Source organism: Ascoidea rubescens, assembly GCF_001661345.1.
Source record: "Ascoidea rubescens DSM 1968 unplaced genomic scaffold ASCRUscaffold_18, whole genome shotgun sequence".
Lineage (NCBI taxonomy): Eukaryota > Fungi > Ascomycota > Saccharomycetes > Ascoideales > Ascoideaceae > Ascoidea > Ascoidea rubescens.
Window position 1 is genome coordinate 177057 of NW_017962930.1, and position 23496 is coordinate 200552.

At 34.2% G+C, this 23496-nt stretch overlaps 10 protein-coding genes across 10 annotated transcripts; 5 read left to right on the forward strand and 5 right to left on the reverse strand.

The window, feature by feature from the left end:
• Positions 1–58: 58 nt before the first annotated feature.
• Positions 59–1658, reverse strand: ASCRUDRAFT_77917 (succinate--CoA ligase [ADP/GDP-forming] subunit alpha). The gene has a single exon (XM_020194061.1). The coding sequence runs from the start codon at positions 1200–1202 to the stop codon at positions 204–206; it is 999 nt and encodes a 332-aa protein (XP_020044753.1). The 5' UTR covers positions 1203–1658; the 3' UTR covers positions 59–203.
• A 436-nt stretch (positions 1659–2094) lies between these two features.
• On the forward strand, positions 2095–4395 carry SEC63 (protein-transporting protein SEC63). The gene has a single exon (XM_020194062.1). It carries the CDS (start codon positions 2200–2202, stop codon positions 4285–4287), a length of 2088 nt encoding a protein of 695 aa, XP_020044754.1. The 5' UTR covers positions 2095–2199; the 3' UTR covers positions 4288–4395.
• A 131-nt stretch (positions 4396–4526) lies between these two features.
• On the forward strand, positions 4527–6156 carry RPT5 (proteasome regulatory particle base subunit RPT5). The gene has a single exon (XM_020194063.1). It carries the CDS (start codon positions 4647–4649, stop codon positions 5979–5981), a length of 1335 nt encoding a protein of 444 aa, XP_020044755.1. The 5' UTR covers positions 4527–4646; the 3' UTR covers positions 5982–6156.
• A 651-nt stretch (positions 6157–6807) lies between these two features.
• FYV10 (glucose-induced degradation complex subunit FYV10) lies at positions 6808–8586 on the reverse strand (the record flags this gene model as incomplete). The annotated part of the gene is made up of 3 exons (XM_020189685.1): positions 6808–6999; positions 7111–7908; positions 8155–8586. Coding segments are annotated over 3 exons (1422 nt in total), but the record flags the coding sequence as incomplete, so codon positions are not given.
• A 194-nt stretch (positions 8587–8780) lies between these two features.
• REV7 (Rev7p) lies at positions 8781–9760 on the forward strand. The gene has a single exon (XM_020194064.1). It carries the CDS (start codon positions 8789–8791, stop codon positions 9551–9553), a length of 765 nt encoding a protein of 254 aa, XP_020044757.1. The 5' UTR covers positions 8781–8788; the 3' UTR covers positions 9554–9760.
• TMA108 (Tma108p) lies at positions 9064–12411 on the reverse strand. The gene has a single exon (XM_020188893.1). The coding sequence runs from the start codon at positions 12329–12331 to the stop codon at positions 9554–9556; it is 2778 nt and encodes a 925-aa protein (XP_020044758.1). The 5' UTR covers positions 12332–12411; the 3' UTR covers positions 9064–9553.
• A 39-nt stretch (positions 12412–12450) lies between these two features.
• On the reverse strand, positions 12451–14413 carry ASCRUDRAFT_77921 (dicarboxylic amino acid permease). The gene has a single exon (XM_020194065.1). The coding sequence runs from the start codon at positions 14218–14220 to the stop codon at positions 12493–12495; it is 1728 nt and encodes a 575-aa protein (XP_020044759.1). The 5' UTR covers positions 14221–14413; the 3' UTR covers positions 12451–12492.
• A 979-nt stretch (positions 14414–15392) lies between these two features.
• Positions 15393–17044, forward strand: SAL1 (Ca(2+)-binding ATP:ADP antiporter SAL1). The gene has a single exon (XM_020194066.1). It carries the CDS (start codon positions 15462–15464, stop codon positions 16701–16703), a length of 1242 nt encoding a protein of 413 aa, XP_020044760.1. The 5' UTR covers positions 15393–15461; the 3' UTR covers positions 16704–17044.
• Positions 17045–19298: 2254 nt separating this feature from the next.
• On the reverse strand, positions 19299–20429 carry ASCRUDRAFT_77924 (uncharacterized protein; the record flags this gene model as incomplete). Its single annotated transcript, XM_020194067.1, has 1 exon — positions 19299–20429. A coding segment is annotated over exon 1 (637 nt), but the record flags the coding sequence as incomplete, so codon positions are not given.
• Positions 20430–20917: 488 nt separating this feature from the next.
• On the forward strand, positions 20918–23244 carry ASCRUDRAFT_77925 (uncharacterized protein). The gene has a single exon (XM_020194068.1). The coding sequence runs from the start codon at positions 21220–21222 to the stop codon at positions 22858–22860; it is 1641 nt and encodes a 546-aa protein (XP_020044762.1). The 5' UTR covers positions 20918–21219; the 3' UTR covers positions 22861–23244.
• The last annotated feature ends 252 nt before the right edge of the window (positions 23245–23496 follow it).

Consider the following 23496-nt stretch of genomic DNA (forward strand, 5'->3'; position numbering starts at 1 on the left):
TCAAGAAAGCGAGAAAAAGAAAGTAATGAAAAATCAAAATAAGAAATGGTAATTATGTGAAATGAAATGAAATGAAAATAAATTAATTAAAACTCTATGACAGTTATATTATATATAAAAAAAAACGAAAATAAAAAGCAGAACGAGTTAAAGTAAATAAAATTAAAATAAGATAATTGTAGAATAGTATTCGGATAGAGGGACTATAATAAATTTCTATTTTTGAATTCGTTGAATAGAGCAGCACCTAAACCAGCTGGAGAAGCTTCGACGATGGCACCAGCGTTTTTCAAAGCAGCTATTTTTGAGTTAGCGTCACCTTTACCACCAGCAACAATTGCACCAGCATGACCCATTCTTCTACCTGGAGGAGCAGAAACACCTGCAATAAAGGCAGCGACGGGTTTGGGAACCTTTCTTGTAAGGTTGTGTTGTTTCAAGAATTCACAAGCGTCTTCTTCAGCAGAACCACCAATTTCGCCAATTAAGATAATACCTTCGGTCTCTGGATCATTGAGGAATAGAGTTAGAGCATCGATGAAATTTGTTCCAGGGAATGGATCACCACCCATGCCAATGACTAGAGATTGGCCTAAACCAACTTTAGTAGTTTGATCAACAGCTTCATAAGTTAAAGTACCAGATCTCGAGACAATACCAACTCTCCCTCTTTTATGAATAATGGAAGGCATAATACCGATTTTGCACTGTTCAGGAGCTATGATACCAGGACAGTTTGGGCCAACTAATCTGGTTTTGGATTGAGTTTGCAAGATTTGAGAGACTCTTAACATGTCATGTTGTGGGATACCTTCAGTGATACAAACGGCCAAGTCCAATTCAGCTTCAATGGCTTCTTCAATGGCCTTTGCAGCAATTGGAGGAGGAACAAAGATACCAGTAGCGTTGCAGCCAGTAGCTGCTTTAGCTTCTTTAACAGAGGCAAAAACAGGTTGGCCGAGATGAATTTGGCCAGCTTTTTTAGGATTGGTTCCACCAACTATTTTTGTGCCGTAATCCAAAGCCTGTTGGGCATGAAAACTAGCTTGTTTCCCTGTAAAACCTTGGAAGATCACTTTAGTATCCTTGGTGATTTTCAAGTTAGGAATAGTGTCAGCGTAAGTTCTGGCGGCATAGGTTCTAGCAGCTCCTGAAGTTGAGAAACTTCTGATTGGAATTGATTTGAAAGATTGTTTGAACATTGTAAGTATGAAATGAGTATGAGATGAAAACAAGTGCAGTATTAGTGTGAGTATAGTACGAGAGTGCTGTGCTGTAAGTATGGTATGAGTTATGAGTGTGTGGATGAAAAGATTAATGAGATTATAATGAGATGGTAAAGAGCAGATTGATGGACAAAGAAAAGAGATACAATGAACCAACAAATGGAAAATATAAAGGTTAAATACGAAAAGGAAAATAACACCAACAAGAAGATGATAAAGTTTGGAAGAAAATGAATCCAGGAAACTCAATTGGATGGAGCTGGATTATGTGATCAAAGGGCCAGGTTCTACAAGTGTTGGAAGTTGAAGAGAAGGAAAAAAAAGAGAAAGTGAGAGAGCGAGAACGAAATATAAGGGAACTAAGGAAAAGGGCAGATAGCGCTTTGACACCGGTGCATAAGCGAACAGGGCTCCTCGACAGCCCCTCTTTCCAGTCCCACCACCGCTGCTCGCTCTCTCCAGCCGACTGTCGACGCTGGTGTTGCTGCTGCCGCCGCTGATACCGCCGCTATTTGGGCGCACCCGAGCTGCTGTCGCCGCTGTTGAGCCAAGGGCAGTTCGCTCGCCTCCAACCACCACGCTCTGGACTGGAGCTGGCGGTTGACAGCACACAAGGCTCGTCTCCAGTGCCATCAGCGGATATAGCTTCTGCTGCCCGCACCACACGACTGGAGTTGCGCTCTAATGCATGTCTAATGCAGATCAATGGCTGACTAAGCTTTAGTGTGCATTCTGCGTCAAGTGCACCTGGCTGTGCTGTGCGCATGTTATTGCGTGTAACACGTGTATAGTTGCATGGTGTTTTTGTTGAATATACGTGTTATGAAATGAGCAGGAAATATTTCGGGTTCATTTTTCACAATCCTCAGCCTGCTAGCCTTTTTCTTCCTCTAAATCTCCAACCTATTCTATATTATAATATATTTTTTCTACTTGGTTTCTTTGATTCACGAGAAGCAGGTTCACCAGAATAATGTCAAGTTCTCAATATACATATGATGAAAATTCAGAAACGTGGCCATATTTCGCCCTCAGTTTGGCTGCTTTAGTGGTAATTCCCACCACCATATCCTCCATTCGTTCAATTGTTAAACACAATCAATCCTCAAAAAGAGAATTGCAAAAAAATGCAAAAAAACTAGATCAAATTAAAAACTTCAGCAAACCGTACAATTATGATCATTTACAAAGTTTTAATAGCAAGTTCAATTCAAAAAACTTGTATTTCAATCTCAAAAACTTATTCAATCTATTTGGCATTTTCCTAATATTTTTTTTAATCAGGTACATCAATTTCAAATTAGCAAACACTGACTCAACCACCTCCGGTATCTTTGATCCTTTTGAAATCCTCGGTATCGACTCAAAATCAACTGAAAAACAAATCAAGTCTCACTACAGAAAATTGTCCTTGAAATTTCATCCAGATAAAGTAGACAAATCAAACTTATCCCAAGACGAAATCAACAAAATCGAACAAACTTTCATCAACATAAATAACGCCTACAAGGCCTTGACTGATGATGTCATCAAAGAAAATTTGGAAAAATATGGTAATCCAGATGGTATAATATCGGTCTCAAGAGGTATTGCTTTACCTAAGTTCTTAATCGAGTCCCAAGGTTTTCTTTTATTAATCTTTTACTTTCTCCTAATTGGTTTTATTATCCCCTTCCTAGTAACAAAATGGTGGAGCAACGTCAAAAGTTACACCAAAAAGGGTATCCACTCAAAGACTGCTGAATTATTTGTTAAAAAAATATTAAACTATGAGCCCTTAACTCTCATGTCTCCCAAATTACTAATCTCCTGGTTATCAAATGCTGAAGAATTCAAAATAATGTTCAACAATAGATTAGCCCCCTCAAAAATACAATCTTTAATTTATTCTTACCTTGATAGATCAATCTCAACCGATAAAACTGACGAACTAAATAAACTAAAAATCGTCTCAAAATTACCAACCCTATTAAACGGTCTTATAGATATCGGCTCTATTGTTAGATCAACAGATATGGTCGTATCTTCTATCACAATCTTAAAATCCATTTCTCAAGCTGTTCCAATTCTAAACACTCAAAAACAGCAATTATTGCAACTTCCAAACGTCAATTTTGAGTCTGTCAAACTGTCAAATGTTCACACTTTAGGCAAATTACTATCCTTACCAAAAGACCAACAAAAAATAACTTTAGGTATCTCTGATGACGCAAAACTTGATTCAACAATCGAATTCATCTCCAAAGAATATCCCATCCTAAAATTGTTAAAGGCCTATTTTGCGGTGCCTGGTGAATCTGTGGTTCCGCCAAACGCCTCTTCTCACTTAATCATAAAAGTCCTTGTCAAATCTCCTGCTCATCATGGTAACCCAAACACTCAAAATTTCCCATCTTCTTTATTACACGAAGTTGAAACAATGGACTCTCTTAGAGACCCTTACAAATCAACAAAATCTCAACCTGAATTACCAACCGCTCATTCTCCCTTCTTCCCGGGAACTAGAAAATCAAACTACATCGCTCTATTACTTTTACAAAAAGATGGTAAACTAGCCGATCCAGCTTCAACTTATGAAAACTTATCTTTACAAAACTTGGAATTATCCCTCGATGAATACAAATCCTCAATCAACGCTTTAAATGATAATAATGATCTAGATAAAAATAACAAGCTAATAGTAGGAACTTTTAAGATTCCTCTCACACAACCCACTCCTCCCAAACCTGGCAATTACCAATTCAGAATAAGAATTTTCCATTCCGATTATTTTGGCTGCGATCTAGATTTCCCTGTTATAATGACTGTCGAAGAACCAAAAATAGAAGAACAAACAGATCAATATGAAATTGAAGATCCTGATGAGGACTCACTTGCTGGTGTAATGGCTCAACTAAGGGGCGAAAAGGTTAAAAAGAGCGCTAATGACTCAGATTCAGATTCAGATTCAGATTCAGATTTAGATTCTAGTCTAGAAGAAGAAGAAGAAGATTGGTCTGATATAAATACCGACACTGAAGATGAAGCAGAACCCGAAACAAAACCGGTTTCCAAAAAATAATCTCAATTTGTAAAAAAAAAATTTCTCTCTTCTTACGATCTCATTCTAGTCAATAATTACATAGCTCTAATTCATTTTTTATTTCTTTTATTTTCTTGCTAATGGCCCACTTAATATTATATCCATTTACTTCTTTTAATCTTCTCACGGATTTTCCACACGCGGATTGGCAAAATCCGTACTACAAAAAGAGAGATTTCATCTCAAAATCAAAGAAATTCGTCAAAGAGTGGCAATCAGCATTAACCAACTCCAATATTTGCAATCTATCTTGCACTACCTTGCCAATTTGTAGTTGATTCTGGATCCAGCTTGTAACTACTACCTCAATCAATACTTTTCCACTTTTTAAACTCACAATGTCAACTTTGGAAGATTTAGACTCGTTGGTAAATTCTAACAACAATGAAAATTCACAAACTCCAAAAAAAGAAGAAGTTGATCCAGATGAAGAAATATTAAGGGAATTATTAAACTCTTCAGCTTCAGATATTAAAAACAGAGCAAGGCTTTTGGAAAATGATATCAGAGTAATGAAATCAGAAGTTCAAAGATTGAATCATGAAAAGTCAACAATGCTTGAAAAAATTAAAGATAACCAGGAGAAAATTTCTAATAACAAAGTTTTACCATACTTGGTTGCAAATGTTGTTGAATTATTAGATTTGGAAGCAGATGAAAGTGCTAAGACTGAAGGTGCAAATATCGATTTGGATTCTACAAGAGTAGGAAAATCTGCTGTCATAAGAACTACAACTAGACAAACTGTGTTCTTACCAATGATTGGTTTGGTCGATCCTGCTACTTTAAAACCAAATGATTTAATAGGTGTCAATAAAGACTCTTATTTGATATTAGATACTTTACCCGCAGAATATGACTCAAGAGTTAAAGCAATGGAAGTCGATGAAAAGCCAACGGAAAGTTATAATGACATTGGTGGTTTAGACAAACAAATTGAGGAATTAGTAGAAGCCGTAGTGTTACCAATGCAACAGGCTGATAAATTTAAAACAATTGGTATTAAACCCCCAAAGGGTGCTTTAATGTATGGTCCTCCAGGTACCGGAAAAACTTTGCTAGCAAGAGCTTGTGCTGCACAATCAAACGCTACTTTTTTGAAATTAGCAGCTCCTCAGTTGGTTCAAATGTACATTGGTGATGGTGCAAAATTAGTTCGTGATGCCTTTGCTTTAGCCAAAGAAAAAGCTCCAACTATTATATTCATAGATGAATTGGATGCTATCGGTACTAAAAGATTTGATTCTGACAAATCTGGTGATAGAGAAGTTCAAAGAACAATGTTAGAGTTATTGAATCAATTGGATGGTTTTGGTTCCGATGATAGAGTCAAAGTATTAGCAGCCACAAATAGGGTTGATGTTCTTGATCCTGCTTTATTAAGATCTGGTAGATTAGATAGAAAAATTGAATTTCCTTTGCCCACTGAAGAAGCTAGATCACAGATTTTGCAGATCCATGCCAGGAAAATGAAATGCGACTCTTTGATAAATTGGAAAGAATTAGCAAGAAGTACTGATGAATTCAATGGCGCTCAATTAAAAGCTGTTGCTGTTGAAGCAGGGATGATTGCCTTAAGAAATGGTCAAAACAGTATTAAGCATGAAGATTTTGTTGAAGCAATTGGTGAAGTTCAAGCAAGAAAATCAAAATCCGTATCATTCTATGCATAATTTCTTTTCTTTTATTTACAGTTTTTTTTTTACCTTAATTATTGAAAATTAATATATGTATATTGTTTAGATTCCTAAAAAACATTCATAAAATGATGATCAAAATAAATAAATTTATATACGAAAAGTTTTCCCAACAAAAAAAACGAGAAGAGCAAAAGACAAAAAAAGATATGGATTCTTAGCATTTGTATATGAGGCTGTTTGATTATTATTTTTAAGTCGGAAATACTTTTGAATAAGAATCACCTTTGAACTTCTCTCCAGTCAAGGGATCAATGATTAAAAGATAGGTCCAGGTAACAAAGTGTCCACTAAGAATATACTCTCTGATAATGGCGTCAATATCAACCAAACTAAGATCCTTCGTGGCTTTCTTTGCAAAATTTTTAATCAGCTTTCCAACATCCTCACTAGAAAAATTATAATTACCGACAGTTTTTTTTTGAGTTTCCACATTATTGTTTTTTTCTTCTAATGCTTCATCTTCAGTATCATCATTGTCATCATTATCTTTTTCTTTATCGTTATTTTTATCTTTTGGTTGAAGATGCTTTATTTCAGGAAGATGTACTAAATTTGGGTTTGAGTCAGAATTGGAATAATCTAACCAACTGATTATTTGAGATTCAATAAAATCATTATGCTCTGAGTTATTAATCGAAATAATATTTTTTTGAAACCATTCATGTAAAAAGCCAACAATAGAGAATTCTATACCGGGAATAGTTGAACCAATATTGGAATTGGATTTAGCTGCAAATATTTTAGGGTTGTAGTTTAATTTTATGTCATTTTTCAAGACTTCTAATAGGTTGAATTTTTTTAAAAACTTGTCAACTAAGATATTATTAAATTTGAACAATTTAGGTTGATCGAAAATATTGCCGTTAGGTAAATTAATAGGATCTTTGTAAAAAAAATCCAAGTTGGATTTTATATTGTGAGCATATGGAAGATTTTTTGCTAACTTAATTACTTGATAAGAGGAACAGATAGGGCAATTTTTGCATTTTGACTTTAGTTCGATATTTTTCAACTTTTGAAGTCTAAGTTTATGATTTTGAGCGTCTTGATTGATACGGTGAAATGGTTTTTTGGGTGATTTTTGATGACTGGCAGAATGAACTTGTAAAGAGTTCAAGTAAGGATTTGAATGAGGATGATAGTTTTTTAGTTCAGAGTTGCTAATACAGGACCTTGTTTTCAAAACAGATAGACCCAATGAAAGGTATATTAGCAAATTATTATCATCTGACAAGCCGTATAGTTGATTATAGTTATTTATAAACAATTCGTTTAAATAGTTGTATCTTTTATAAGATACCAATTTGTAAAATTTAGTTAAATTCGAAAGCAAATTTGATGAATTTATATCATCAGATTGAATATTAGAGTTGAAGTTTTTCTCGAAATTTAAATAATGAGAGCTTGAATAATAATTGTGATTTATGTCAGCAGTTATAGAAGAAATTTCTTGATTTTTTTCAAACATAATAAAATTTTTTATCAATTGGGGAGGGATGATCATTAAACTACCGGCCAATTTTATTTCGTTAAAAAATTTGTTAAAATTTTCATTATTTATTGGAATTAGCTCTGCATTTAAAAATGATACTGCTCTTCTATAAACGTCATTTCCCAGTGACGAAGTTTCATCTGAATTTGTGGCAATGCTTTTTATGATTTCAATGTAAAATTGAAAATATAACTGAAATTTCAAATTGGAGTTGATTTTCTTCAAAAAATTGTTATTTTCTTTTACCCAAATGTGTAAATTTTTTAAATTTCTTTTCACTAAAATATCGTTAGAAATTAAGTTAACTTTAATAATGGGATCGTAATCGATTTGATCAAAGAGGTTTTTCTCTCTTATAAATAACAAGGCAGCATTAACCGAATTTTCATTTTCAGGTTTATGTTCATTCTTATTTTCTTGTTCATGTTCATGTTCATGTTTATGTTCATGCTCATTTTTATTTTCCAAATTTTCCAAATTTTGATTTAAATCCTCTTTAAGTTCTCCGATATAAGAGTCCCTAGTAAATGGCTGCTTGAAAAAGTTTGGGGGTAGATTGGTAAATGAGGACGTCTTTAAAAGGTACTCAGCAATTAGAATGTTGATTTGGTTTTTGTACCAATTGTTCAACAACAAATTGTTATCAAGATTTACTTTCTTTGGGTTAGAATCTTTGTTGAAATTGTAGTGATAATCTTTGCTGTCACCAGTGATTAAGTTTTTAGATATTGGCTCGTTTGTTTTGATCTGTTTTAATTCATTAAAACTTTGAATTCTTGCCTCAATCCTGCTCATATAGTCGTTTTGAAAGACTAGTTTGTTGGATAGTTTTTTTTCAAAATTCTCAAGATTTCTAATTAAATTATCAACATTATTAATTTGAAGCTGGAGGTGGCTTCCTTTCTTGGTCTTCTTTTTTTTTTTGTTGTACTCTAGCTGGGTTTTATCAATAGTGCTGATCTCTTTTTCCTGGATTCTCTGGATATCTTTGAAGTTCTTCTTGCAAAGTTCCAAAGGAATCTTAAACTTGTCCTGATTTAGTTGGATAAGGAAATCTACCAGTGGATCAGACATGATTACTCTGAGTGCTCCTGTTTCTGCTGCTTATCCCTCTTTGATAAGAAAACAGAAAGAAGCGAGAAAAGAGCAAACCAGAGACGCGGATGAATGCGTGAAGACGTGTAACTGCATTGGATCCTCATAAATGGCTTTCTGGGTCCAGAATCAAAAACCGAAAAGAGAAAAAACTCAGAAAAGAAAAAGTGCAACTTCAACAGATATCCAGCAAATGGCATCGACAACACTCTTTGTTGATTTGGAACCACAGCTAAATAAAGATGGGAGTCTTCCTCTAACCCCCTACAATCTATACGTTCTTTTTGGCGACTTTTTGAAAAACTGGCTCAACATCGTATGCTTCTATAAGGGATTGTACCCCAAACATTCCTTCAGCTTGAACAAATACAACTATATGGGGCTAGTGGTTCCAGTCAATCGAAACCCCAAAGTGCTTAAATGGCAGGACGATTTTGTTCTCAACTTTATTAGAAATCTAATCAATGTCAATTTAACACCCAACGACCCCAAAAACAAAAACAATTTCCAGCGACTCTCTTTGGTGATTTTCAAAAACAGAGAAAAAAAGGAAATAACCGAACGACTCGTTATTGATTTGAATAATTTTTATGTCGTTAATGATCCGAAGATCATAAAGAAAACTTTGTCAAAGGAGTTCAATTTAACCTGGGATATTATTTATGAGAATTTTAGAGCCTATGTTTTTCAGTTGTTATCAGTGATAGACGATAAGAACAAAAGAGACCCAAATGCAGATGAGAGCTCTACTTTTGAAATATTTCTAGAAACTACAGGTGAAGCACATATCAACAAAAATGACAATAATTGGGTATTAAACTATTCAAAAAATATTGTAAATCCCCAAACTAATACCATATATAACAAAAACAAGAGCAAAATTGCAATTGAGCCTCTATATCCAGTTAGTGTAGGCCCACTTGTGTTTGATAGTTTTATCGAGACGATTGCAGATTGATCAGTTCCAAAAATCTCCAGTTATGCTTTTTCCAATTTCAGCCAAATCTTTCTGGCTTTCTTTTATTTCTTTATAGATTTCTTTTAATTTGCTACTTTTATCTCTCTTAATAAACTCGTCCACATCACTTACGCTTCCATTCATATACTTCGCTTTAAATACAATTTCAATAATATTATTCAACTTAATGCTTATTTCTTTACCAGATTCTGACCCTTCTCTCAATGTTTTAGGGTACCATCCTTTATAGTTTAATTTTAACCAATTCCATAAGATTTCAACTTTTTTGCTTTGTTTCTTATAATTAGTTCCAATGAGTGCCAACTCTATCCCTTTTGAATCGAAATTTGTTTTAACAAAGTTTAACACCTTTTTCCCAAAAATATCGAGGTCTTTAGTGAATCCTAAAGATCCAATAGCAGAATTTTGAATATCTAATACGTTGGCATTAGACTCACTGATATTGTTTACAAGAATCGATGATGATCTTGTAGTCAATTGCAAAATCTTCTTGAATTCTTTCTCGCTATTTGAGTTAAATGATAAATTATTTAAAACTGGAGCAACTAAATTTTTGGGAACTGAATTTTTGGGTCCATGGTTCAAAGATTTAAACAATTTTCTACAATATCCATTAATTTCATCAACATTTACACCTAACATCATAATAAACTTTCTACTCTCAATCTCTGCCAATGAGTTAATATTCAAATTATAATTGATTGGCCATTCCCCAATATTCAAATACAACTTTAACATTATATCGTCTAACCATTTTTGAAATCCATTCAAATTGATTCTTGTTGAATAAAATCTGATAGCAGTGTCGATATTTTGCAATATTCTTAAATAAACGCTCAAAACCTTATAATCAACTTTTTCTTTAAATTTTTCTTGTCTCACATAAAAATTAATTAATTTAAAAAATCCTCTAATTTCAATATCTTTCTCTTTTATATATTGGGAATTGCTAAACAAAAATTCCTCTATATCCAAAAGCAAATTAATATTATCCAAACTGCTCAATTCACTGATGGACGCAGATAAGCAATCATAAAAACTTACATTATTATACTTGACCCTATAGTATCCAATTTTATTTGCATTTAATTTCAAAAATTTCTCTTTTTTCAAATCCAATACTAGTTTTCGGTCTGTTAATAATGATCGATCGAATTTGGAGTTTTTTAATTTAATTGCTAATGGAATATGAAAGGGAATATCTTCAGTTAATTTTAGCTGATCTAAAGATACTTGTTCAGTAGGTTTGATATAGCGGTGTTGTTCCACCTTGATTTTACCATCTTCTAATGAATCAACTAAAACAATTGGAATACCAGGTAATCTAGTCCAAGTATTCATAAAACCTTGAATATCATAATCTGAAAATGGATTTAAAAATTTCCAGAGATCAATTGGTTTAAAGGATTTAAATTTTTCCCTTTCCAAAAATAGTTTTATATGTTCATAAAATTTATTAATATCTGAATCTAAAAAATTCTCATTTTGAAATATATTTGATAACATCCTAAGCAAAAAAATGCCTTTTTCATACGAATAATTTTCAAAAATATCCTGAGTAGATTTAATCTCTTTGTAATTTGAGCTGAGCATAAAAACAGTGCTATTAATCGATAAATCTTTTTCGAAAACAGAGTCTTGCTCCATCACAGATTCCATTTCCTCTATTTTTTCAGTCCATATATTCAGGCTGTTATTCATTTTGTTAATCACTTGATTTGCCATCCATGTAGCAAAAGACTCATTTAGCCACAAATGGTGCCATTCATCCAAAGTTACTAAGTTTCCAAACCATTGATGAACTAGTTCATGGATGATCACTTGTTCCAACTGATCTTGAGATTGTGTTAATAAAGTTGACTGGATGAAAATTAATCCCCAGTTCTCCATCGCACCATCAGATAAAAATGGCAAAAATACGATATCTAATTTTGGCAAAGGAAAATCGAATCCCAACATCTTCTCCAAAATCGGCAAAGATTTTGAAGTCAAATTAAGAGGATAATGCGAGTCATTCAATTGGCCCTTGGGAATAACGATTCTTAAAGGAAAACTTTCATTGTTTAATAGCTTTAATGACTTTTCAACATAATCAAAATCACCCAATGCAAAACCAAAAACTGATGTAGCGATCAAAGGAGTTTTCTTAAAAATGTGTTTAACATTGTCCTCACTGACAAGATTTTTTTGCAATTGATTCATACTGCTTGCACACAAAAATCTCTTGTCAGTTGTTATTGATAGCTCAATGGAAGCCTTATGAGAAGGTTCATCAAGACATGGGAATATGAATCTTGCAAAAGAAGCTTGAGACTGAGTTGCAATGATCTGGTTAGAGGCTAAGCCAGATTCTTCATCAAGAAAATTTGTTTGAAAAATTCCTTTTGTAGGATCTTGGTAGGTTTTGATTTTGCTAATTCTACCCATATATTTGATTTGAATTTGAAATTTTTCATCAATTGGAACGATATTGTTAATTGATAGGGTGACTCTTTCATTATCCCTATCATAAGCTATATTAGCCTTTTCTGATTTGCCATTATAATTGAAAACCGAAGATATGATAATTATATTTGAACAATTTAAAGTAATTGAAGTAACTTTAGGTGTTGAGTGATTGTTCTCATTTTTAGTGAGGTTAATGGCTAATTCACCTTGAAAATTTGCTTTTTGGTAGTTAATAACAAGATTCAAAGCGTAGTTTATTGGAAGAAAGTGATTGGTTAAAACCAAAGGAACAGCTTTTTCGATTGGCATGCTTAGATTTGTTTATTGTTGAGATATAATATATATATTGGTTACGTTTATTTAAATATAAAAATTGTTTGGATGGTAAAATGTTTATGACTTTTGCATGAAAAATTCAGTTCGGAATTTCAAAACAAACGATATTTTTTTTCGGCTCAAAATGGGAATGATCAGAACAAATAACCAATTGAATGTTCATAAATCCATTTCCAGTCTTTTTTGTCGCCTCTAAGTTCTTTTTTGTGTGCTTGCTCAGCGAGAAATTCATCTTCTTCTTTATCAATGACATCTTTTCCAGTTACCAAGTCGACTTCTGATGACTTGAGTCTTTTTGATTTTGCAATGAGCTTGTAACCCAAGTTTAAGCCGATAAATAAGGGAATGTTAATGTATCCTGTAATGAACAATTTAATGTCAAAATTTCCCTTGAGAAAAACAGTAAAGTTTTTAATCAAGGCAACAAAAATGCAGACACCTAGTGAAATATAACTAGCATATGGTTGGAAAGGAGATTTGTATACCAAAGTTGCACGACTAACTCCTTGAGCTTTCAAAGCATTCATAAAAGCAATATGAGTAATAAGAACAGAAATCCACTTCATAACACCAAGACTTGAAATAAATGAAACAAAATATTCAAATACAACATCAGCCTTTTCAGAAACACACATGAAACCCGTCATACTGAACAAAACAGCTGTGGCCAATGCATAGATTGGAACACCCTTTTTATTAGTTTTGAGAAAAAGTTTTGGAGCCTGATTTCTGTTGGCCAAACTGTACAAAGTACGTGAGCAATTATAAAAACCAGTGTTTCCAGAGGAAAAACAGAAGATCAAAAGAGCACCATTAAGAACATGATCCAAACCTGAAATTTTTGCAAGTCTAATTGCAACAACAAATGGAGAAGCAGCAGCAGAAGTTGTGGCACTTGTAGCATTCTTTAATAAGGGACTGTTAAATGGAACATTACAGCCCAATAACAAAGTGCAGATGACATAAAATAGGATTATGCGATAGAAAGCCAATTTAACAGCTCTTGGAATGTTTCTTCTTGGATTTTGGGATTCACCAACCAAAGTTCCAACATTTTCAATGCCAACATAAGCAAAAACAGCATTAACAATTGAAGAAGTAAAGGCCACTAATCTGCCGGTATTTCCACTGATAAACACATTATTGTTTTTATACTCTGCAAACGCACCAGGATTCTTCCAATAACGAAAGCCCTTTCTGTCATGATCTGGGCCTCCTCCCAACATTAAAACAAGCATCATAAATATAACGGCTAATATAACAACAACTTTGATTGCACATAACCAGAATTCAATTTCTCCATACCACTTCACACCAAAATAGTTGATTAAAGTAGCAAAAACAATCATTATTGCTACCCATACTCCAGCATTAACTTTATCGGTTGGAATCCAATAATTCATCACCATAGCACCAGCAACAAATTCATTGGCTGGACCTAATAAACTACCACATGCAACGATCCAACCGAAAGCAAAACCCAAGCATGGATCAACATAACGAGCAGAAAATCCTGTGTAACTTTGACGCATGGGGAGATAGGTTGCCATTTCACCAATGGCTGTCATTACGGTGGTAACAATTAAACCAACCAAAGAATAACTGATGAAAAGAGAGCCTGGGCCAGCTTTTTTGAGTACATTTCCTGTTCCTATAAGTAAACCAACACCAAGAGCACCACAAATGGCAATCATTGACAAGTGTCTAGCCTTGAGGTCTCGCTTTAATGAATTTTCGGCATGTTTTGATTCAACATTGATCTCTTTTGTATTTTTTTCGACGTCGGTTGCAAATGTTATTTCATTTTCAAGGTCTTGGGAAGATGAAGTAAAATCATCTTTTTTGATGGGCGGGTTTGACATCGCCTTTATTGATATTCCTCTATTAATCTTTGTATTCAAGCTTATGAATGACAATTAAGATACTAGTTTAACTGCATGTCCAGAATTAACATCCCAAGGAAAAAAATAGGCTCTTATATGAATTCAATTTTTTGCAAAAAAGTAAATACAAATTGTTGCTTTATACCTGTCAAGACACCAAATAAAGTTTGCCATGTTCGATACTTGAGTTATTCCCAGAAAGCAGCTGGAGAAACAAGCTTTCCTTGCGTTTTGTATGGCTTGGCCTGTTGCAAGCGGCTCACAAACGCAGGGTTTGCGCACGGCAAACTTGGCTTGTTTGCATGTGACAAAACCTGTGAAAACACGTGTATAAATGCTTAGCTAAGCAGATGTGACTTCCGGGTGCTCCCGTGGTATACCGACACACCGCAGCGATTCCGCAGTGGTGTGCAGAACGGCCAATCACGCGTTTTCTAATCCGGGCTTCCGCTGTGGTGTGTTTTCGGTGGAGGTGCGTCCGGGTAATGCCTCCCGTCTTATCGAATTAGTTTTTTTATTTTTCACAGCGAAAACTTAATGGAGAAAAAGCAATCTCTCCTACAGACTATCGTTTTAACCATCTTTTTCTTTTCTTTTCTTTTCTTTCTGATACGAAAATAATGGAAGGATTTGATACCAGAAATGTTTATATTACAAAGTGCTAGCCAATAACAAAAATAATACTGTCTTTCCATCTTCTATACAACGGTTGTATTTCTCGTTTGCTGTTTTCCCTGCGTTTTCTCTCCTGGTCCAACTTTATCTTCTTCCAATAAAATACATACTTTTACAAAGCACTAACATCTCCAAACTAAATTTCATCATCGATTTTTTTTCAGCCCCAACTCCAATAAGATTTATCTGTCTCCATATAACGTTATTGCTTCTTCTCTGTTTATTGTTTTTGCTGCTTTTACTGCTCTCCTTTGGCTTCTTCACTCTGCTATTACATTCAAAAAATGAGTAATAACGATGGTTCCAGATTGTCGAGTTTAGGAAATCTTTTCAGACAAATTGATGCTGAAAATAAAGGTTCAATTGATCTAACTTCTTTTAAAAAAGTTTTCGAAGCCTCAAACCATCCTTTAAAGGATTCAAACCAACATATTGAAGCAATTTTTAAAATTATAGACTCCAATAATGATAGCACGATTTCCTTTGATGATTTTAAAATTTATTTAAATAATGCTGAATCCCAAATTTCCTCTGCATTCACCAAAATGGATACTGATAACGATGGAAAACTAAACAAATTCGATATCCAATCTTATTTACACAAGACTTTAAATATCAATGCCAATGATAAAATTATTAACCAATTTTACCAAAAGTTAGACAAAGATAACCATGGTTATATCACTTATAATCAATGGAGAGATTTTCTTTTGTTTATGCCCAGAAATTACGGCTCAAGATTGAAAACTGCTTTTCATTATTTCAATGAAGACATAGATTTATCATCTGAAGGTGATATGACCCTCATCAATGACTTTATAAGAGGGTTTGGCTACTTTTTAGCTGGTGGTATGGCTGGCGTCGTTTCCAGAACCTGCACTGCTCCATTTGATAGATTGAAAGTTTTCTTAATCGCCAGAACAGATTTGTCCTCAACAATAATACACTCCAAAGAAGAAATAGCTAAAACAGGCAAAAACCATCCTCCAATCGATAAAATCAAATCTCCTCTTGTTAAAGCTGCAACTTCCATCTATAGACAAGGCGGTTTGAGAGGTTTTTATGTTGGAAATGGCCTAAACGTCTTAAAAGTCTTTCCTGAAGCTGCAATGAAATTCGGTTCATTTGAAGCTACAAAACGTTTTTTAGCAAAAATCGAAGGTGTAAAAGACACCTCTCACTTATCAAGAGTCTCAACCTATTTGGCTGGTGGAATTGGTGGTGTAGTATCCCAATTCGCTGTTTACCCAATTGATACTCTCAAATACAGAGTTCAATGTGCTAAATTGGACACTGAACTCAAGGGCTTCCAACTATTAACTGCAACTGCTAAAGAAATGTACTCCCAAGGAGGTTTGAAATTGTTTTATAGAGGTGTTATTGTTGGAGTCGCCGGTATTTTCCCTTATGCTGCTATTGATTTAGGCACTTTTTCTTCACTTAAGAAATATATGATACTGAGAGAAGCAATAAAACTAAACATTCCAGAAGAAGATGTAAAATTAAGTAATCTTATCGTATTACCTATGGGGGCCTTTTCTGGTACTGTAGGTGCAACTTTTGTTTATCCTGTAAATTTATTAAGAACAAGATTACAAGCCCAAGGAACTTTTGCTCATCCTTATAAATATACTGGTATAGGTGATGTTTTTGTTCAAACAATAAAGAGAGAAGGTTATGCTGGTCTATTCAAAGGTTTAGTGCCCAACTTAGCTAAAGTCTGTCCAGCTGTAAGTATAAGTTATTTAGTATATGAAAATATGAAAGGAATAATGGATTTAACATAAAAATATCAAATCTTTACCCATTTTCTTTCTTTCTTTCTTTCTTTCTTTCTTTCTTTCTTTCTTTCTTTCTTTCTTTTTCTTTGCTATACCCAATCAATCTTTATAGTCTTTAATATCATCATTTCATAGAATGAGTTGTTTTTTTTTGTTTTTTTTATCAATTCCTATTTTATTTTCCTTACCAATATTCAATTTCCATACTATAATTATATGCATTTTATTTTTTCAATTTGCTTTTGACATTTCCTCATTGTTTATTAAAAATTCTATCCTAAATACTTTCAATCATAAATACTTTCAATCATAATTTTTATTAAATATTTTATAAGTACACCTTAAATGATCTTTATTAAATATATATTAGTTAAATATTTTATTTTGTTTTGTTTTGTTTACTTTTTAAATGAATTTTCTTTTACCTTTAATGCAAATCAATAATTCTATGCTCAAAGCTAATCTACAAAAATTTTTAATAATAATAATAATAATAATACAATATCTTTACAAAAGATCTTCCCAGTCATCAACTTCATCCTCATCATCATCTTTTATAGAAGCATCAGGATCAAAATCGGGAAATTCAAGTTCTCCAGCCTTGTTACTTGTAGCTTGTTTATTATCTAGGATTTGATTAATTGTATTTGAAATTTCTGTTTTATTATCTAAAATCTTTGAATCTTCAGAGATGGTATTCAAACTTTCTGGTCTAATCTCAGAATTAATCATGTTTTGAAGCTCAGAATCACTCTCTTCTTCCTCTTCTTCATTAAAATCATGATCTGAAATATCAAATTCTATTATTTCACCTTTTGATGAGTTTTCAATCTTTGAGTCCCCCATAACAGTACTTTCATTATTAGAATTGTTGATATCCTTAGTATCCATGGAATTGCTGATATCCTTAGTGTCTATGGGATTGCTTATTCTATCATCTGTTTTTTCTTCTACTAAACTAGTTTTAATTTTGGAATCGGCATTGTCAGTTAATAGCTTATTTAAATAATTTTCATCATCACTACTATCACTTTCAAAATTAAAGCCAATGTCATCTGTTGTCTTATGACTGGTATTACCGCCAATCATAGTATCATCAAAATCAAATTCAATTCCATTGTCAAATTTGGCCTCAATTTCTTTTTGTTTTCTTTGTTCTTCTTCTTGCCTTTTCTTTTCTTCTTCAGCTTTCCTTTTTTCTTCTTCAATTTTTTTAGTAGTTCTCCTTCTTTTGTGAATCTTTTGAGCCTTAATACTATTATAAATCGAGCTAACTTCTTTTTTATACAAATTCTGAAGTATATTTGTGGTTGTATTTTTTTCCGGCCTTCGTTGTATTGTAGGCCCTATTATCCTGGCAATTCGTATATATGGATTATTTTCATGCAGTGATATTACTTTCTGTCGATTATACTTTCTTCTTTCTTTAATTAATAAATGTTCTTTAGCATATTTTTGTATATCCAAAGGTTTTATCTGCTGATTTATTAATATAGGAGGAAACTGCTTTTCCTCTGTGGTATTAGAAATTGCTGAAGATTGTGAGGTTTCCAATGTTGTAGCACCAATTTTAAGCTTAACATGTAAAGAGTTTTTTTGTAATTTTACAGAGGTGTCTGGATTAGAATTAGAATTAGAATTCAAGTCCGTGTTAACAATAGAATCTTTAATTTCAGAAATAGACTGAACAATTTTTGGTGTGTCTTTTATGTTTTTGATGGTTTCATCAACATCTATAATGTCATTAGTATCATTTAAATCTGATTCATTAGAAAACAAATCATATTCATCTTCGAAATTAAATTTGCTTCCTTTTCGTCTACGTTTCTTTATGGATTTTATATTTTTTATAAAATTTCCCAACGTTTTTGAACCAATGTCACTTTCTTCAACTAATTTTTCTTTTAGTGTCTTTTCATCTTTAATAAACGGGGTAAATTGGGGAGTTGATTTATAGGTGTATTCTGGAGGGAAATCAGGAAAATATTTTGGAATGTATATTTTTCTTTTTTTCCTTCTTGCAGGTTTTAATAAATAATTTATTGTCTGCTGGTAATCATTTCTAAAGTTTTTATCAATCAGATGAGTAACATTTGGTATTAAGGTTAAAGTATTTGAGTAATTTGAGACTATCGAGTTTATATTTGAGAAATCTTTGTTTATTTTGGAAAATAGAAGGTTGCTTGTGTTGATTTCTTCTGACAAGCTATTAATAGATATATCATTTTGGATTAAGCATAGTTTTAGATCGGATAGAGTGGGGTTATGTCGTCTTTGAGCTTCAGTTATTTTATGTAAGGATTTGAATAGTTTATCAAAATATGTAGATGCTAAAGAAGTTAGAAATTCAAGAGGATAGTTTGAATCTGGTTTGATGGAAAGCCTTTTTAATATTAATAAAATTGAGTAAGATAAAAATTGGAAATAGGGTGATGATTCATTGAAGAACGAAGAAACCGAGAATATTAAATTATTGGAATCTTGTTCGAAATTCAGTATGTGATCGATTTTTTTTTCGTTTTCTGTTTTTTCTATAGATTCATTTTTATTTTTATTTTTATTTTTATTTTTATTTTTATTTTTATTTTTATTTTCATTTTCATTCTCAATTTCATTTTTGTTTTCATTTTTTGCTTTGTTTGTAGATTTGTTTTTGTTTTTGTTTTCAATTTCATTTTCATTTTTATTTTTATTTATATTGTTTATCTTAATGTCACTTTTAATGTCATTTTTAGATTGATTTTTATTTTGATTATTTTGATTATTTTGATTTGAATTATGAATTTTATTTTCGTTATTGGTTTTATCTTTAGGGGAATTGAGGAGATTTTCTTGAATTGAAGTTGTATTTATATCAATATTTGAATCCTTAAAGGATATTATTCCATTTGTGATTTTATTATTTGTGATTTGAGAGGCTTTTTGTATATTTTTGATATTATTTTGAGGATTATTTTGGGGATCAGTTTGAGTGGTATTTTGATTATTTGAGATTTCATGGGTTATAGAAAGATTTAAACGATCGCCATTTTGATTATTTAAATGATCGCCATTTTGAAGAATTTTTTTGTCGTTTTGAATATTATTTCCTATATTTTTCTCATTTTTCTCATTTTTTTCATTTTTAGTTGTTTCACTCTTTTCATTGCCTTCATTACTTTCGTTACTTTCATTACTTTCATTACTTTCATTGCTTTGAGTCTTTTCAGTGTCATTAGTCTGTTCGGATTCAGTTTGATGCAGTAAATTAGAATCAAATTGGCTAGAAGATTTATTCAGATTTGAATGCAGTGTAGTTTTGTTTTCATTGTTGTTTGAATTAGGTTCATTTTGTCGAATTAGATTTTCTGGAGAGGGTGAATTAGAATTTATATTCTTCAGCCTATTATTAGGTTTATTATTTGAATTTTCCTCAATAGAAACCGATTTGGTATTGTTCTCAGGCTTATTGGCGATAGCGATATTTTTGTTAGGATCCATGGGCAAACTGTTGTCTTTATTAGCAATATTGTTAATACTATGGTTAACATTGTGAGTAATACTATGGTTAATGCCATGGTTGATGCTGTTGTTTATCTTTTCAGGATTCTCAGCTGGAGTGGTGGTGTTGCCGTTGGCATCAGGAGCATTGTCAAATAACGAGGTGTTAACATGGCAGGCAGGGCTGTTGAGCATGATTCAAAGAGTATCCAGATCAATTTGCAGAGCAGTCTATTCATCCATTGATGGAACAGTTGCCAGTGGAGGTTTGGGAAGGAGGATGGATCTATTCAGTGGATATTGCTTTCGTTCTCCAGCAAATCATCCATGGGGCGACGGCCGGGTAGTGGCAGAGGTCTTCACGCCCAATCGGGAAATGAAGCAGCGACCGCCGGCAGAGGGTTTTTCTATGATGTGGCTTGATTCTGATGCATGACTCCTGATTGGCACGGGTATCCCGTTTAGAGAGACATACTGTTTTTTTCGGCGTTTCGTGAGTGCTCCGTGTGCATGTGCCGTACCGGTGTCGTAACAGGTGGTTTGGTTTCGAACCGTGCTGGCGTGTGCGGCTACGAAATATCTCCTGCTCGGTGCTATCCGGAGTCGGAAGCCTGAACGGGATTGTGTCTCTTTTTTGCTTCTCTTTTTTGCTTCTCTTTCGATGGGGCATCTTTTATCGACATCTATGGCTATTGCGCTGTTTTACTTGTGCAAACCAGTCTTTTTTAATACGATAGTGCTGGTTTTGTCATTTGGCAGCTCCTGCTATTTTGCTATCTTTCACATATCGCTCAGTGCTCGGTGCGCATAATCGGATATAGACTGTGAGTCAAAAAATTGAAACCAACCAGAAAAACCATTCCTTGTGTGGATGAGTTGGATCGAACCTTATCGCGGTTTCCTATAAATTGTATTGATAATCTCTCATTTCAACTACAGTTTGTTAATTCTACAATCACAAATAGCCTTTATATCCATACTCCTCATATTCTTCACATTCTCCGTATTCTCCATATTCACACCATCTGTCTTCGTTATTAATATGTTGGCTCGAAATCTGAAAATACCAATCAATGTCTTATACAAAACCAGACAGCCAATTTTACGGTTTTTCTCAGTTGACCACAGTGATAGCCAGTTTTTAAATCGAGCATCAGAAAATGTGGATGCAACCAACACAATTCTCTCCGATATAATCGATGCACAGCGTCGTATCAACACATTGCCCAAGAGAGCCACCTGGTTAGAAGCATTAAATGAAAGAAAACGACAATTGGCAAAGGGAAAGATTTTGGATTCGTTTTCGTACAAGACTGCTGGATCATTTAAAATATCAGAGAAAACGAGAAAGGATTCATTTTCATATTTGGTTTTGCCCTTCAAAGACGATTCATATCTCTGTGATGCGTACATCAATGCGTTTGGCAGATTAAGAGTTGGGCAGTTGTTTCAAGATTTAGATGCGTTATCGGGTAGAATTGCATACAAGCATTGTTCGCCAGCTGAGCCAATGATAGTCACAGCGTCAGTGGACCGAATTTATATGACCAAAAGAATTGATGAGATTAGCAAGACTAATGTTGTATTAGCTGGATATGTTACATGGGTTGGTAGATCGTCGATGGAGATTACAATCAAGGCGTTGGATCACAAGGCAGCGTTGGAGCTCAATGGCGAGATTACCGAAGATATGATCAAAGAGGATGATGTTATATTGACAGCTAATTTCACCTTTGTTGCTAGAAACCCAGAGACACATAAATCATTTGCAGTGAATCATTTTTTGCCATTAACGCCTGAAGAATGGGTGGATTTTAGAAGAGCAGAATCACACAATTCAGAAAAGAAACTAAGAGCGGCTACAGCCAATTTGAACAAGACAATTCCCACGCCAAAGGAGTCTTCATTGATTCATAAATTATGGTCAGTTTCAAAAGAATTGGAAAAGGAATATGACAGCGGTAGCATTGATATTCACGGTAATAAAGAGAAGAAAATTGGAAACATAAAATTCATGAGGGATACTAAAGTTGGATCAACATTGTTTATGCAACCACAGTATAGAAACAGACATTCGTATATGATATTTGGTGGATATTTGCTAAGACAAACCTTTGAATTGGCATATTGTTGTGCAGCAGCATTTGCTCATGCTCCACCAAGGTTTATCTCGTTAGATAGCACTACATTTAAAACACCAGTTCCAGTTGGGTCGGTGTTGTATATGAATTCAGCAGTTTGCTATACTGAACATATCCATGAGTCTGATTTGGCCTCACAAGAAAGTGGTGGTGGTGTTGGTGTTGGTGGTGCCAGTGAAGCCGGAAAAACGGATGATGAAGTAATCAATAAAGAATTGAAACATCTTGATTTGGTCTCAGCAAATGTTCTCACTACAGATCCAACAGACTTCTTATCAAGACCAGGAACAGTTATTCAGGTGAAAGTGGACACCACAGTGAGAGGATTGGGTGATAGTGAAAAGACACAAAGTGGGTCCTTTATCTATTCTTTTTTCGTTCCCAGAGACTCGGAGGAAAACAAGGCAGGCGTTCCAGGATACTGCACAGTGATCCCACAAACATACAGCGAGATGATGGAGTTCATTGAAGGCAGACGAAGAGCTGAGGACACTGCGAAATACGCCTGTCAGTTGAAGAGCGACCACTCCAAGGGCAACTGAGGTCAAAGAACGTTCTCCACAGAGGTTCAACTGCTAATCAATTCATGTGGCGATAATACAAAACTATTCAAGCCGATAGCGCGGGTCACCTCATGTCCGCAGAAACACCGCATATGTATACACAACCCGCAGCTCAAGGAGCCCCCACCTCGAAAACTCCGAACAGTGTTTTGGGCTAGTACCACTACCGGGAAGCTGTTTTTTGTCCGGGAACGCGTTTTGCTGCGTTTACAGGCGCAGTTTGCTTGTGTACGCAGCAGCGCAGGGCTTGGCCGGAGAGGGCTGACCCGGCCTGGAGCACGACTCGCGCTAGATGCTGGATGTGTCTGTGCTGTGGCGGTGGCAGCAAGTCGAGGACGAGGAGCGAGCCAATCGGACGCGCGTGATTCGCCGCTGGTATGGCTGGTGCTTCTTGTAAGTCAAGAGGGGGCTTGTGCATCCAGCATCTGCGGCAGTCCCGTGTCCAGAGCGGACGGTGGTGCTTCCGCTGGATCACCGACGGTATTTCTTTTATACCTCATCTCCTTCTTTGTCTTTTCTGTCTTTTCTCTCTTCTCTTTTCTCTTTGTTGTCCAATCTGCTCCAAAACCTAACCTTAACCTGTCTCGCATTACTTTAAATTATCTTAAATTATCT

Excerpts from the sequence above, each read along its gene's own strand:
- ASCRUDRAFT_77925 (XM_020194068.1), top strand. The coding sequence starts at position 21,220 with ATGTTGGCTCGAAATCTGAAAATACCAATCAATGTCTTATACAAAACC.
- ASCRUDRAFT_77921 (XM_020194065.1), bottom strand. The coding sequence starts at position 14,220 with ATGTCAAACCCGCCCATCAAAAAAGATGATTTTACTTCATCTTCCCAA.
- SEC63 (XM_020194062.1), top strand. The coding sequence starts at position 2,200 with ATGTCAAGTTCTCAATATACATATGATGAAAATTCAGAAACGTGGCCA.
- REV7 (XM_020194064.1), top strand. The coding sequence starts at position 8,789 with ATGGCATCGACAACACTCTTTGTTGATTTGGAACCACAGCTAAATAAA.
- SAL1 (XM_020194066.1), top strand. The coding sequence starts at position 15,462 with ATGGATACTGATAACGATGGAAAACTAAACAAATTCGATATCCAATCT.
- TMA108 (XM_020188893.1), bottom strand. The coding sequence starts at position 12,331 with ATGCCAATCGAAAAAGCTGTTCCTTTGGTTTTAACCAATCACTTTCTT.
- ASCRUDRAFT_77917 (XM_020194061.1), bottom strand. The coding sequence starts at position 1,202 with ATGTTCAAACAATCTTTCAAATCAATTCCAATCAGAAGTTTCTCAACT.
- RPT5 (XM_020194063.1), top strand. The coding sequence starts at position 4,647 with ATGTCAACTTTGGAAGATTTAGACTCGTTGGTAAATTCTAACAACAAT.